Source organism: Eschscholzia californica, unplaced genomic scaffold, assembly GCF_041429995.1.
Source record: "Eschscholzia californica isolate CP2 unplaced genomic scaffold, dmEscCali1.0.p SCAF_1, whole genome shotgun sequence".
NCBI classification, from domain to species: domain Eukaryota; kingdom Viridiplantae; phylum Streptophyta; class Magnoliopsida; order Ranunculales; family Papaveraceae; genus Eschscholzia; species Eschscholzia californica.
In genome coordinates this window covers 66,909,735-66,925,420 of record NW_028238198.1, presented here as the reverse complement: position 1 = coordinate 66,925,420, position 15,686 = coordinate 66,909,735, and the positions used below count along the sequence as shown (strand labels likewise).

Sequence of the window (15,686 nt, the reverse complement as noted above, 5' to 3'; positions counted from 1 at the left end):
TGTTTTTGGCACCGCTTCGGGTACAAAATTTCATGTATAATTGGGCGCCTTAAGCAACTATAAGGGAAATTCTATAATTTCTATTTTTCTTTTTTTGAGAAATCTACGTTAGTCATTACAAGCATTGATACATAATCAAGATAGAATAAATAAATTTTTTTGTTAACCGGTGATTGTGAATTCTTATACTAGATTTCCAATAAAAATTGAAATTTTAAAATGACTTTTTTTCTTACGACTACTTTCTTCAAAATACTATTGCATTCAGTTATGGTTTCATATACCGACTGACAAATTATCTTGTATTTGGTTATTTTTTTTATAATTTTTCTATTCCACGAAAGGGTCCAAATCCAAATTTTGCACAGGGCCCCTGATTCTCAGGCACGGATTACAACTAATGAAAGTATGTGGTCTAGAAGATGACACATCTTCTAAAGTGATTCTAAGTTCATTTCAGTGAACTTGACCAATTTGTTCATGGTTCACTTCATCGTTTCTTAGATCCTCTAAAAGAAGTGTCATAAGAGCATCTCTCTTCTCCTCTCTCTCTTCTTCACGAATAAATCTTTGTTCCTCTCTCTTTTTCAACCTAATCTCCATTACCAACCTCTTTCTCTCTAAAGCCTCCATTTCTCTTTGCCATTCCATCTCCTTCAATCTTCTCTCTTCTGTTCTTGCAATCATTACATCTTGCCAGTGTTTAACTCTGTCCATTTGTTGCTTCATGAAATCCTTCAAGATCTCCACCAACTTATTACCACCACTATTTTTACTAATACTATTTCTGTAGTACTTTTTATTACTCCTTTTCCTTTTACTACTCTTTTCATAGCCATTATAATTTTCTTTAAATTCTTCTTCCTCTTCTTCCAAGAAAAACAACTTCAATCTTTTGTTTTCAGATCCTTTATTATCAACTGCTTCATCTTTGGCTTCAAACACCCAAGATATTAACTTCATTCTTGTAGTCAAGATCAAATGGAGTTCTTCAAAGTACGGGAATTGTTGTTGTTGCAGCATGTTGATGTCCATAATCTCCATTGTCTTTGATTCCTAATCATTCAAGATGTCAAGAATCAAATCATGAAAATGAAACGACTCACAAGTACTAGGTAGTTTAGCTAGTGAGTAAAAGACATCAGTTGGAAAACAAATACACAAGGGCGTAATTGGAAAATAAAAATTAAGCTGACGGAAGTGTTAGATAGGGGGCCAAAATTGTAAGTTGGTCAAAATTGGGGGTGATTAGTACTATAGTATGTTAATGATTTGAAGGAAATGGATCTTGAGGACCTGTTTATATAGCATAATTAGGTTATTCCATTTGCATTTGCATTGATCTGTGGTAAGATTAAACCCTTTCTCTCTCATCTTGGCAGAGATGATTTCCCATAAGAGCTTGTAATTTTTGGTTTGCAAGAATGTTTGATCCAAGTCCCCTCTAATTCTTAATAACTCCTTTGTTTCTTCATGACTCCAATTATTACTTCTTGATGTACTTCTATTTGATGTTTCAATGATATCACTAAGGTAGTATTCTTGACTACTTTTGATACTCTCCATCCATTACTATTTTGGGAAGAAGAAAGAGGGATCTAGTTAGAGAAAGTGAGAGATCTATAGAGAAAGGAGAAGATAGGTTTATATAGTAATATGAATTTATTCATCAAAAAAAATATAGTGTTATGAATTAATAAATGAGTATAGGTGTGAAAAGTGAGTGGTCTATTCACACCAAGAAAAGATAGTACAATTGGAACTCACAATTGTATGATTGTGTAAACTTTCATTAAAGAAAAAATAATATTTAATCTGATTTTTGTGATCGATAAACATATTCGGGCCATATATAGGGCATCAACATCAAGCCAAGTATCATCGATGTACATGAATCTACCAGTCAAATGCGGGAATACACAAATGTTACTATTTAGTGTACTAATTTTGTAAGAATGATCTAATGAAACTTCCAAGGGCGACAACAATTCTGCATTCATCCCCCCTCTCTTTCCCTTTTTTTTTCTTTTCATTGAAAAGACCCCAATTCCCATCCCGATCGGAGTGATATTACATTAAAACTACGAGAGTGAAGACGCCTGTAAAGTCAATTTAATAAGGTTACGAATGACACAAAAATCATAGGTGCCTCACAAGAGAGGTTCTTGACGGTTGCCCACAAGTTCAACCCATAGAATTATGTCTCATGTGAGAGTTCTGTATATACATATCTCATCCAACTATTCAAAGTGTACGAAAGATTATTCGATGGTTATGTTATGATACAAGAAAAGATTGAATGGCCGAAGTCAAACTACCTCAGGAGTCAAATCACATCGATCGTCACCCTTTCTTGCAAGTATGGATGAAGTACTACACTAATAAAAATCCCCCAAGGATATACCTTCCTCTGACCTTTTTTTTTTTGTTTTGAAATTGTCAGTGTGCCACTAGGTAGGGTGGAAGATAAAACCTCTTACAACTCCAATCAAAGGTTATTGGTGCCTTCCTCTGACATTTGTTCCAAGGGACTTCAGAAGAAGTCTTCCCACAAAAATGTCTAGCCAATAACCCTGGCAATGTCTGAGCCCGATATACATTTTTGTGGGAAGACTATCGGGCTCCTTCTCGAGTCTTCAGAAGAAGTCTTCCCACAAAAGCTTAGGAAGTGATGTAGAACGCAGCGGAATTTAAGAATAAAATAAACTAATACGAAGAACGATAAAATAACGATTAAATAACTCTAAATAACTGTAAACTCGATTAAACTTGATTGGGTTTTCTCTTCAACATGAGAATAATGGACAAACTAGATATCCTTTTATAGGATTCTGGACTTTCCTAGATAGACTTGAATTAGACTTTCCTAAATAATTAAAATACTGCAACTTCCTAAATAACTAGACTCAAATCTGGACCTTTCCAATTATTGGAAATACTAAAATAACATAATTTCCTAAACCTAAATTCTCTAATAATCATACTAAAATTGGGACTTCCTAAAACTATTCTCCATGGCCGGTTGGCCCATGGCCCGGTTTGGTCATGGAAAAAGCCTCCACGCCGGGTGCCCCTGCATCAGCTTCCCCTTCTCCCACGAGGTTCGTCCCGAACCGTTTCGACGAAGAAAATAATGTGAGCCGCCCGTATACGCTGAATTCTGCCATGGCGATTCGTAATTCCCACTTCGAACGATTTTTACATTGAATCTGAAGGAGACAAATTTGGCAAAAAGCGCCAACTTCAATTCCAATCTCATATGCCACTGAATCAATTATAGTTTGAAGAGCTACACGTCGGTCTACTTCCAATAAATCAACATACGGAAAAGGGGGACGTTGGCGTTCATGTGCAGCTACATCCTTACCATATTCTCTAGGCTGAAGTATGAAATTAGGGATTGAAATAGTTCTGAACTTCTCACTTCCAACATCAAATGCAATTATACATGCACGTCGATCATTTGCACCCAAAAGAAGTGCTCTAGTGCTCCAATATATAGAACCACTAACATAAACCGAAGGACAGCCAGCAGCCACAAAATAAGGTGCCACTTCATTGATCCTTCTCCATCTATTGTCTTCTCTCCCGACTCTAGCGACTAAAACTGTCAACACCTCACAAACACTATATGATATACTCTTATCTAAAGTATAAAATTGATATAAACCAACCAACTTGTATTCACTGCAAGCAGGATCGTATCCAAATTGATCGTTTGATTGTGAGATGAGTAAATTGTTACTATATGTTTCTTTGTTTACTACCATTGGTTTAACCAGTGGTGATTCTTCTCGATTACTGATATCGTACAAACGAGGAGTACAGCCAAACCTTGACTCAATAAAACAAATCAGGCCATTAATGGAGTTTGTTATTATTTGAGGATAGAATGACATTGCTTTCCTTATGTTGTAAAATTGAATGGAGGCCGCTGTTGCTGCTCTTGTTTTTCCTTCTTTATAAAAATCTTCAAATAAGTCACATGTCAAGAAGATGTCCCCATCATATTCTGGTTTATAATTTTGATTTGGTAGTGTAGCGATTAAATAGGGATTAGGTTTACGTGATTTTGATCTGGAAAGGTGTAAATCAATGAAGTTTTCATCTTTTTGAATAATAGAGTTCCAACTTTTCCGGACAGATTTGAAACGAAGAAGGGATTTGACTGGTAATCTGGTTAGTATCTCATATACTATTGTATCTTCATGAACAATAACATCACTGCCACTACTGTTAATAGGAGAAAGATATGGAATAATAACAATACCTTCACTGTTCTTCTTCTTCTTGAATTTGTTGTTGTCGTCTTTGTTGTTGATAGTGGAAGAAACTGCATTCATCATCGTGTTGGGAGGTGCCATTCGTAAAGATGGAGCAGAATGATGGAAGAAAATTAGGGTTTCCTTCTTTATTGATGGAAAACGAGAAAGATTCACCATTGTTAATGGGATGGAAGATGAGGGTTCAATGTCGGACTGAAATTGTTTAACAGTTTGACGACCATCTTCTAGGTTTTGTGTTGGAGCTGACGTATTGGTTGTCGGTTGAAAAGTAGACAACGATGAGGTTTGTTCAGATATGGTTATATGAGGAAGTGTTTGGTCTCTAGTATCCTCGAGTTCAACGTGTGGACCTTCTTCATCTAGATAGTCATCTTCTGTTTCTTCATGTTCTTCTTCTTCTTCTTTAACTTCAACTTCTTCTTGAGCATCTTCTTTAACTTCTTCATACTTTTCTTTTTCTTTTTCCTGAGGAAAAGATATAATCGACGAGGAAGATGGTTGACGTATTGTTTTGACGTCGTTACAATTATGTAGTATCTTATCCAAATCGGACTTTAGGGATAGAACCTTCTCTGAAAAACACGGTTGTGGTGGAGGTGGTGAGTAGTAAAGAAAAGATGATTGTGTTGGTGTTGGCGGTGCCGAAGATGGTAGAGGCGGTGAACACGGTTGTGAATAATAAGAGTACGGAGTTGGTGTATAAGAAGAATATGGATGTGAAGTTCTATAAGACAATGGTGAGGGTGTTGACGGTGATGATGAATACGGTGGTGAATTCGGCGGTGGTGAATGATTAGAGTACGGAGGTGGTGTAGAAGAAGAATATGGATGTGAAGCTGTATAAGACAATGGTGGGGGTGGTGACGGTGATGATGAATACGGTTGTGGAGGAGTTTCTCGTTCGATTTCTCCCGGATTCCAATGATAATTGTATGAGTCGTTATTCGCATATAAACATGAAGAACATGAGCATTGATTCGTTATCTCTTGATGAGTATAATTTGATTGAATATAATCATCTTGACGAATATAATACGATTGATACTGACGTAACTGGTCTGGAAAAAAATTTCCAGAATCATTAGCCAAAAACTTTGGTGGCTCTGAATACCACATGATGTAGAACACAGCGGAATTTAAGAATAAAATAAACTAATACGAAGAACGATAAAATAACGATTAAATAACTCTAAATAACTGTAAACTCGATTAAACTTGATTGGGTTTTCTCTTCAACATGAGAATAATGGACAAACTAGATATCCTTTTATAGGATTCTGGACTTTCCTAGATAGACTTGAATTAGACTTTCCTAAATAATTAAAATACTGCAACTTCCTAAATAACTAGACTCAAATCTGGACCTTTCCAATTATTGGAAATACTAAAATAACATAATTTCCTAAACCTAAATTCTCTAATAATCATACTAAAATTGGGACTTCCTAAAACTATTCTCCATGGCCGGTTGGCCCATGGCCCGGTTTGGTCATGGAAAAAGCCTCCACGCCGGGTGCCCCTGCATCAGGAAGGGTCCCTTCTGAATAAGACCAACAAGCTCTTTCCTAGTAAAATGATGAATAATAGAATTCGTTGACGATACGTGTGGACCAAAATATTGGTCTTTGAAAGATCAGCAGAAAAGGTAAAGAGATCTATATGTATATACTACTATCAAATTCTTCAATTGGATGCTCTCAATCAAATCTGAATTAAAAAGCATATCAGTCTAAATTCTTTTCCTAAAAAATCCAGAAAAAAAAAAAGAAAAAATAAACAGATAACTTACATAGGGACGGGAATGGAGCTATAACAAACATTGTTCACATCAACAACCGCTTAATACCCGTCTTCTGCTCTGGTGTAAGTCTAGCAGGAAATTTAATGTTGAATTTGATCCTTAAGTTTCCTCGCTTTGTGGGGTCCTTTGGGATCGGCATTCCTTCCCCTTTAACGATTTCTTCATGACTCGGATTAACAACAGAATTGATTGGGATAGTCAGAGTTCGTCCATCCAAGGTCGTCAAGCTTACCGTGCAACCAGTCAGTGCTTCCACAAGAGATATCTTCTGGGTGGCAACGAGATCATTTCCGTCCCTTTTGAAGACACTGTGTGGTTTTTCGTCTATGATGAAGACTAGGTCTGACGGAATAACTCCTCGTTGTTCATTGCCCTTCTCTGGGAATGTGATCTTCGTTCCTTTCTTCCAGCCTGGTTTTATCTCTATTGTCAGTATTTCCTCGACTGTTGTGGGTCTCCTGTTAAAAAAAGAAAGAAACAAAGAAACAAGTAGTTCTTCCTGGTGAGACAATTTAGACGTATTAGTAATTGTGACGTAGACGATTCTAGAGCAACAAGCATAGACTTCCAAAAAATTGACCTCATTATTTATCTACAAACATTTGAATTTTTTGTTCTTCTGCCATCGATAATTAAGAAAATAAGCATAAAACAGCCTTCTATAAAACAATTAGTTGAGAATATTACTCTGAATTGAACAATACAACCTTTGAAATTCATAGAATCGTCACATATACCTATAAAAAGATTGAAGCATCCTCAAGTACCAGAGTGCCACAAGGCTCTCAATCTATGTTTCAACAAATTCATGTAATCTAGAGCTCGTTTAAAAAAATTTCCAAGTCATATATACCTATAGAAAGATTGAAGGATATACTCAATTACCTGACTGCCACAAGGCTCTCAGTCTATGTTTCAACAAAATCATGTAATCTAGAGCTCATTCACACAAAAAAAAAATGGAAGCACATAAATTGGTTACCGCAGCCAAAAATTATGCAGGAAGATTATGCCAAAAATTATGCAGGAAGAATACGATCTTATGCAAGGTGAGCGTCTCGTGCAGAAATATCAACCCAAGAAACATTATGATGGAACATAATTCAGACTACAAATTGAGTGAGATAAAAGGATGGAGGAACAAGAGAGCAATGACTGGAGCCTTCTTGAGAGCCTACCGTTACGTGACAGAAGGAGCTGTACGGGCTCATTAGCAAACATGTCAATCCATGCAAAATAGTTAGTAAATTAAAAGGGTAACACAATAGTTTTTGGAGAGGGGAGTTTCAATTTTAGTAGATCTCATTGGTTTCCTAGGTTAATTAAGTTTCAACTTTTTCTAACTATAATCTAAGTTCCTTCTATATACCCAAGGGACATGCTAGGCAGACCCACATGACAAGCAACAAATCATGCTATGCAAGATTCACGGGTCGCGAGTCATCATTAAGATGAAGTCCTTGATTTCAAATTAGAGAAGTGAGCTGTGAAGAAAGATACATAAAATCAGCTCTGGCATAAATTTGATTAACCAAAAATGTTCTATTCAAGATTCGCGGGTTCGCGAGTCATCATTAAGATGAAGTCATTGATTTCATATTGGAGGAGTGAGCTGTGAAGAAAGATACATAAAATCAGCTCTGACATAAATTTGATCTACCAAAAAGGTTCTACTCCTACAAGAACCAGGAACAAAGTTCAATGAGGTTCCATTCCTCGTATCTCCCACAAAAGGGTACAAATGTACCTAAGAGGAACACTTCTCCAAATGGGACTAATTAGCTGCAATTCATTACCTTCTGTAGCTATTATCCCTGACATTCTCGACTTCACACATGTACCAAAGTTGTAATCCATCATTCTTATTTGTAATTGAAAGCATTACTTTATTTTAGAAAAGCAACACATAATCACATGTCTGTGCATAGATACACATACAAATCTGCCATAACAAGTTAATAACAACACCACTTGACTCGATTTCTTGATTAATTTTCTCTGTTCTCATTGCATCATCATAAGAATCAACAACACACAAATATTATTTCCTCTATGGTTTCTTTCTTTTTCTTTTTAATCCTTTCTCGATTAATGTTTCTTTTTCCTCGAATAGCACAAATCTGTGACATGATCAGCTTCTAAGTAGTTTATAATATCTCCAATTTTGACATATAGGATATATAGTAATGTAGTACCATTTCAGTGATTCGACATAGAGCACTAAGCCATGTCTCAATACCTAGCTATAAGAACCATGCCACCAATTTCAACTTAAAGCTGTATCAGGCATTAAATTTTAGCTTTTCTAGAAGCTAGGCCAAGTAAAAAAAGCATAACAGTTAAAGCACAGATCAGGCTAGACAGCTTGACCAAAAGATGTACCTCATAAGTAGCATCCCATACTAACAAAAATGCAGATAACGAAATTGATCTACAAGATAGGACACATCAAGCACAACTTTTACCTTCTTGAGTTATAAATTAAATCCTAACCAATACCATATCCGTCTCCACAAACAGCAAACATGCAAAGATTATTCTCCTTTATAATCAAAGATCCCTTTATTAAGACGAGTGTCCAGGAAAAGCGTGTCTATTCAATACCTTAGCACAACAAGTGTCGTTATAATACACCATTTTAAGAAACGCTTTTTTTTTATTTCCTCTTTTCTTCCACATTTTTAGTAAATCACAAAAAAGTTAATTTGCATTTTCCATGAAGTCCTCTTTCTTTCTGTTCACGTTACACTTTTTTCCTAGAGTAGCAAGATTGTCAATGATGAGGTAGAAATGGTTTTATTTGTAACCTATCTTGATAGGTAGATTTTTATAGAATTTCTGGATATGGGATTGAGGATTGTTGACCTAGCCCTATTATCTACTCCCATAAACAGAGATTCGAAACAGTAACGTGGCTTGACTGCTTGAGTCTTATGATTATGTTCTAAAACTTAAAGTAGATTGGATATCGGGTTGAGGATCGTTGATCTAGCCAATGATGCTCGATCCAATATCTAGCTATGCTAAGAAACAAAACCACTTCTACTACATCGAAATCGGTTCTAGAAGTACACATGCAACAATTATCTACAAACAAACATCTGTAAAACTAAGAAACTAGATTAATCGGGAAGTTGAAACGTCGGAAAACCATAACTAACTGAACCTACAGCTGAATCAACATACTGAGACATTCTAGGTATTCAACAAATGGATACTAAGCAATATCTTGAAGAAAACAATCAATACCCAGATGAAAAAAACATAACTTGCAAATATGCAATCAAGAAAACAATAAGGTTCAAAAGCAAAACCTAGAATCAGACACAGTTAGTTTAGTTCATCATGGATCAAAAAATAAAAGCTGAATACCCAGATATAGAATGGATCAGGAAAGGAGGAAACATACCCAGTATAATCTCCAACTTCTCTTGAAATCTTCATCTTCCTCGTCGAACCAGTATATAAATCCTCCAAACTACAAGTCAATGTACGTTCAATTGGTGGTGCTTTCCTTGGAACATTTGCAGAACTTTCACCAGCTCCACCTCTAAGAGAATTCAAAATCTCTTCTGAAAATATACCCCTAGGGAAGTTTGATCCACCAGCACGAGAACTACCCATATCTCCCATTCCACTACCAAAAGGACTTGAAAACCCAAAAAACTCAGAGAAGATATCATCGGCACTTCTAGGGTTAAACCGAAAAGATGTTGCTCCACCACCACCACCACCACTAGAACCACCAGCACCGGGTTGAGGAAATTGTCCTTGAAGACCTTCTTCACCATACTGATCATAGATCGCTCGTTTTTGTGGATCACTCAGTACCTGAAAGAAACAAATCATCAAAGTGGGATTGATAAAAGTGAAAAATGAAGAATTGGGTTAAGATTGAAATTGAATTTGGGAGATTAAAGAGAGAGAGAGAGAAGTAGATACATCGTAAGCTTCAGAGATTTGTTTGAATTTAGCTTCAGCTTCTTTCTTGTTGTTAGGGTTTTTATCTGGATGCCATTTCATGGCGAGTTTTCGATAAGCTTTTTTCAAGTCATCTTCTTTAGCGTTTCTATCTACCAGTAAAACCTTGTAGTAGTCTACCATCTCCTTCTTTTCTCTCTCTCTCTCTCTCTCTCTCTCTCTCTAAAATTTTCTCTAATCCGAGAAGGAAGAAGTTTTAACGAGAGAGCTATAAACCCAGATGAACTGCGGTAGAAGAGTTGTTCGTTTCTATCTCGTTCGTCTGACATATGTTTTATGGGCACTTATATTCTCATTCAAGCCCAACTCACTGTTCCCCAAGGGAAGTTCTATTGTTCAACCTTCATTTATTGTAGGGAAATGTTATATACACTCACAATTTTTACCCTATACACTCACCGTTATCTACACTCACACCTTATACCCATTTTTACCCAAATACACCCACTTATCACTTATACTCACGTTTGTCAAAACCCTTGACCAACTTGCTCACTGCTTGCTTCCCTCTCTTCTTCTCCGCCCTAATTCGGGTGAGGATCATCGGTGAGTTCAGAGAGAATTTAAAATCAGATCATAGGTAACTAAACTAAGAAACTCTCTTACATTAAGCTTGATTTTACGATTTTTTTTCTCCTCATCGAAGTACCTTCTTCAACTTCTCTCAATTTGAATAAGTTTTACAATCTTATTAATTTTACCATTTTTAATGCTTATATCTTTTATGGGTATCTCCATTTTGTTCTAATTAGGTTCATAAAGGTTTGAATTTTGTAACTTTCTTTTGATTTTCATTATTTCCCTCTCTAAATATTGGTGAATCATGACCTAGGTTTTGTTGGAGGTACAACATAACTTAGTTGTACTTCTCAATGTTGTAATATAGTATTGTGGCTCCTAGAAAGCGAATAGTTCAAACTGCGAGTGTGCGTTGAGGGGATCATGATGAACCCCGATCTGAGGTTGTACCCCGCCGCAACAACCAGAGGTAGGGTTGTTATCTCAACAACCAGAGATTGTTTCCCAACCCGAGACCAATTCCGCTCCTCCTTCCTGGGGGCCTCTATGTGTTTGAGACCTGAGAGGCCAACCCTTTTAACAAATTTTTCAAATCACATAGCTAAAGCTATTTGGGAAGGGAAGGTATTCACTATAAATCTTTTACAAGATTTTTTAAGTCATATTTGTACTTCAATGTTATTAATTATGATTTTTATGCAAGATATATGAGCCCTTGGGTTACATAATCATTCTCAAATGGTTGAGGTCGGGTTGAAACATTCTGAAAAGAGTGTGTGGGACATCAAGGGGGGTGCCCTTATGACCAAGATTTGGTTGAAAAGTCAAGGATTTGGCAGATAGCTCATTACTCGTACATGAAACTCGACAAGGTGTTGCCAATCGAAGGTAAGCCCGTGAAGGGTGAAGTTCCTTATGAGTGACAACTACTGATGCAAGCCTTGCATATGTGATAAAGATGCAAAAAAAGTAATATCGACAAGTGGACGTAGTTTGCACCTTAAATGGTTGTAGACTTTTCGAGGTTCTAAGGAAGACGACCCACAAGATATAAGAGATGTCTGTGCACGTGCATATCTATTACACTTGGTTGGGTACACATTGTTCACTGATCGGACTAGATCTAAGATCCACATCACCTACCTTCAGTTTTTTCTCGACTTTAATGAAATCAAGAATTTCTCTTGGGGCACTACAAACCTTGCCTATCTATATCGTATGATCGGTCAGTGTTCCACCAACCATGACCAGATAGCAGGATACCGTACCCTGCTCCAGGTATGTGAACTACTTCTTTCTTGTGGTTCTTATATATTTTAAGTTGGTAATTTTAGTTTTCCTTTTATTTATTTTAAGGCATGGATATATGACCATTTCTCTCTCGGGAGTGTCATTCTGAACAAAGATTACGAACCCTAGTTAGGTCGTCCAAGGATGAACAAATGGGTGGATCACATTCAGAAGGGTAATGGGGAGGACCAGTTGGTGCAATTAAGAGAGATCATCGACGATTTTGAAGAAACCGAAGTAAGTTCAAATCTTTTTTCTTGCTTAGGCTCTTCCTCATTATACTTTCATTACTTATTTAGGACTTTTATGTGTTCATAGGTTGTGTGGGACCCCTACCGTGCACATAGTGAGACTCCCAGTGTAGTTGTCCTTGAATACGCATTCTATAGCGGATGCGTAGTCGTGTATGATGTTGCTGAACCCTATCACCCTGATAGGATCCTACGTCAGTTCGAGCGAGTGCAAACTATTCCCAGAGATCCCTTTAGGCCACATGAAATTAAGAAAAATGGTGAAAAAGATTTTGGGCCACAAGTCTGGTATTGGGACGGTTGGAGAGATCATTTTTTGGTAATTGATAGGAGATCGTCCATGGTTGAAATCTTCCGATGGCAAGCAATCCGGGGTTATATTAATGGGTACAATGTAGTTTCGTGGCAAAAAGTTCAGAATCCAAGATTTAGAAATATTCCTGTTACGCATGGAAAGCCTTGAAGCCTGATGTGAGTCTTTGTTTCTTAGACATTTCATTATACTTATTTTTTTTCGTTTTATTTATTTCTTTAGCATTGTAGCAAGACAGGGTAGATGAAGCAATTGCCGCACTCGAAAGCAAACATTACGATGGTACCATGGCAGTGCTACTACGTATGAGACGAGGGCCATTTTGTCCATCTACAGTAGTCCGACCTCCTCCTCCACATCCACCATCGAATTTTGTCCCTCCAATGCCCGCAAATCTTTCAACTCTGACACCAACTCCACCTTTAGCATCTAATGCCGCATCTTCGACTTCTCAACCTCCATACAAGAAAGTGCTTAGGTAGAGGAAGGTCCATTAGAAATGTTGGAAAATATAATGCGGACGCAAATCTTTCAACTTCGGCACTACCTCCACCTTTAACATCTACTGCCGCACCTTTGACTTCTCAACCTCCATACAAGAAAGTGTTTAAGCGGGGGAAGGTGCATTAAAAAGGTTTGAAAATATAATGCGGAGAAAGCGTAGGTTTTTTATGTTTAACAATTGGGAACATTTTGGTATTTATATACTTGAACGGTTGTTGATAATGTCGATACTTTTGAGGGTTATATGAAATGGTTATTTGAGGTTTTGGTTATGTCATTTCATGTTTAAGGCTTTTGGTGTTCATATTTTTCATCAGTAAAAAGGTACAGATGCCATACTCAAACATTTAGAAAGATGAAACCGATATGTAACATAATGCGTCGGTAAGGTACTACTGACAGATAACAGAGAGCTAGAGCCTAGATATGAAGAAGAACTTTGATAAATTTCCCTTCGGTAAGATGAAACTGATATGTAAAATTATGTGTCGGTAAGGTACTGCCGACAGATAACAGAGAGCAAGATAAGAAGAAAAACTTTGATAAATTTCACTCCGGTTGATGAAACCGACGCCTAACTCAAACGTTCGAAGAGATAGAACCGATATTTAACATAACTTGTTGCTACCATCCTACCGACAGATAACAGAAAGCAACATTCGAAGATCTTTGATAAATTTTCCATCAATAAGAAGATAAATAAAATATTTTATTGATCATAAATTGATAAAATAAACTTTTCATTATTTTATTATGTCAATTGCAGAATTACTCAACTAACATTGTGTCACATTGTTCATAAACATGAACATTTGGGTCAAAGAGTAAATCTCCATTGTCAATCCGCCTTTCATATAAATCTCAATTGCATAATGATTCCATTACATATAGGTGTCTTCGTGTCGAATTGTAGTGCAATATTTCGATCTGATACCTCCGATAGGTTACCATCATTGTTTTTTGCTCTTTAAGAATAACACCATGTTCACTTAAAGAAAAACTTAAAACGAAGATTCATGGATGTTTACATACTTTTTTAGTGGGTGATTCTCTAGTCTTTATAATTTTATTTGGATCAAAATAAGGATATGAAGTTTCTTCATTTTCTACTAATTTCACCATTGAAACACCAATAAAAACCTTCAATAATTTGAATATGACTATAAAGGAAGATAATTGTTTGATTTTTGGATGTTTCCACTGACAAAAAGTTTAAAGTGGTGGTGTACAGATGTGGTTAATGAAAGAATTAATGGAGGAATTCTTAGGTTTTGGAAGTTAGTGAAGATTTTAGGTTTTTTAATGAGCTTGGCCAATATTGTCTGACTTGGTGAGTGTGAGTGAAATGTTGCTCCTAATGTGAGCGTGGCGGGTAAAAACACTGAGTGTATATAAAATTGTGTTAACACTTGATAAGTGTAATGTCGTTTGTTTTTCATCACGTGCAGACACTAGAGAAAATATTAATTTTTTAGAAATTGACTACGGAAGTCATTACAAGGCATTGATAACTTGGGACCTCCAAAACTTAAGAGTACATGTTTTACCATCTGAGTTATCAATTGTTGGTAGAGAAAATGTTAATTATTTAGTTTGTCTTACCATAAGTATCTTAACTTTTGTACTTTTGTTAACATGAATTTACTCATGAAGTCAATCATATTTAATCAAATTTCACATCATAGAGTGACGAGGTAAATAGGTTTTAGGGGTGTACATTTAGTATCCGACCCAATCAAATCAATTCGATCCAAAAATAATTGGGTGGTTTGGAAACCGACCCAATGGTTATCCGAATTTGTTCGGATACTAAAAGGTCAAAACCGAGGGCTTTGGTTCGGTTCATGGATTTGTTTGACGGATAACCGAAAAACCGAACCAAACTATTTATTATTATTTTTATATGTTATATATGGGAGATTTAATTGTTTATCGTTTTTTTATTTTCCTCGAATGTTGATAAACTATGTCGAATTAATCACGTACTTGTAAACTTAATGGTTTGTGAGATAATACTAATTTTTAGCACGTTCTAAGAATAATTTTAGCAGGTTTTAAAGTCGAGATCTCGAAATTTTGTTCTTCGCAAAATTTTGACCTATCCAACCGAACCAAACCATGAATGGATTGGTTCGGATGAGATTTATAATAACTGAACCCTTTGGATCGGACTATGGATAGGCTAAAAAAGTAAGGCAACCGATGTTCACCCCTAACAGATTTCATGTCAGAGAACATAATGTATGATAATGTGCAGTAAGCAACAATATTTTCACTATTGACTAGTTCATTAGCAATTTTATTTCAAAAGTGGATAATTGCAACTTGATCTTGAAGTCGAAATGTGTGAAATTGTGACATTGGATCACCACAATTTATAGAAACGTTATTGTTTATCTCTGCGTAAACATCTTCGTATCGTTGAGACAATAAAGATGCTCATATCTAAGAATGTGTAACTTATTTCTTGACATCATTTTAGATAATTTGTGACAATTGTTGTTTAATTTGGACTTATTTATGTATGTTTAAATCAACTTAAAACCAACTAGACTTAGCCATCCAAACAGGTACACGTAAAATCTTAAAAATAAAAACAGACATACTAAAATCATCAAAAAGAGGAAAAAATCTTGACTACTTCTCATTAGAGAATGAGTTAGCGAAAGGGTCGGAAAGAGAGGCAGGAAGAGAGAAAGAATGAGTGGGAGCACTAGGGTTGAAGAAGTCGATCGACTAGA

The 15,686-nt window shown here is 36.2% G+C and overlaps 2 protein-coding genes and 2 long non-coding RNA genes across 6 annotated transcripts; 2 read left to right on the top strand and 2 right to left on the bottom strand.

Moving 5' to 3' along the window:
* Positions 1–456: 456 nt before the first annotated feature.
* LOC147568458 (uncharacterized) lies at positions 457–1,044 on the bottom strand. Its single transcript, XM_086659830.1, has one exon. It carries the CDS (start codon positions 1,042–1,044, stop codon positions 457–459), a length of 588 nt encoding a protein of 195 aa, XP_086515956.1.
* LOC147568456 (uncharacterized) lies at positions 678–10,328 on the bottom strand. 3 transcript variants are annotated; one of them, XR_015231045.1, is made up of 5 exons: positions 10,030–10,328; positions 9,497–9,918; positions 6,076–6,545; positions 5,810–5,851; positions 2,103–2,660 (listed from the first exon to the last, which is right to left on the bottom strand). XR_015231045.1 is itself a non-coding variant. In XM_086654906.1 (4 exons), the coding sequence occupies exons 1-3, from the start codon at positions 10,189–10,191 to the stop codon at positions 6,110–6,112; spliced, it is 1,020 nt and encodes a 339-aa protein (XP_086511032.1). In that variant the 5' UTR covers positions 10,192–10,328; the 3' UTR covers positions 678–1,056; positions 6,076–6,109. The 3 variants fall into 3 exon arrangements, 2 of the variants coding, with proteins under 2 accessions (XP_086511032.1, XP_086511031.1); XM_086654906.1 differs by lacking the exons at positions 2,103–2,660; positions 5,810–5,851 and adding an exon at positions 678–1,056; XM_086654905.1 differs by lacking the exons at positions 2,103–2,660; positions 5,810–5,851 and adding an exon at positions 5,926–5,993.
* On the top strand, positions 2,017–7,737 carry LOC147568457 (uncharacterized). The gene is made up of 2 exons (XR_015231046.1): positions 2,017–2,668; positions 5,815–7,737. It is a non-coding gene; the product is annotated as an uncharacterized LOC147568457 (long non-coding RNA).
* Positions 10,329–10,557: 229 nt separating the features above from the next.
* On the top strand, positions 10,558–13,217 carry LOC147568455 (uncharacterized). Its single transcript, XR_015231043.1, has 5 exons — positions 10,558–10,648; positions 11,291–11,865; positions 11,944–12,114; positions 12,196–12,599; positions 12,672–13,217. It is a non-coding gene; the product is annotated as an uncharacterized LOC147568455 (long non-coding RNA).
* Positions 13,218–15,686: the final 2,469 nt, after the last annotated feature.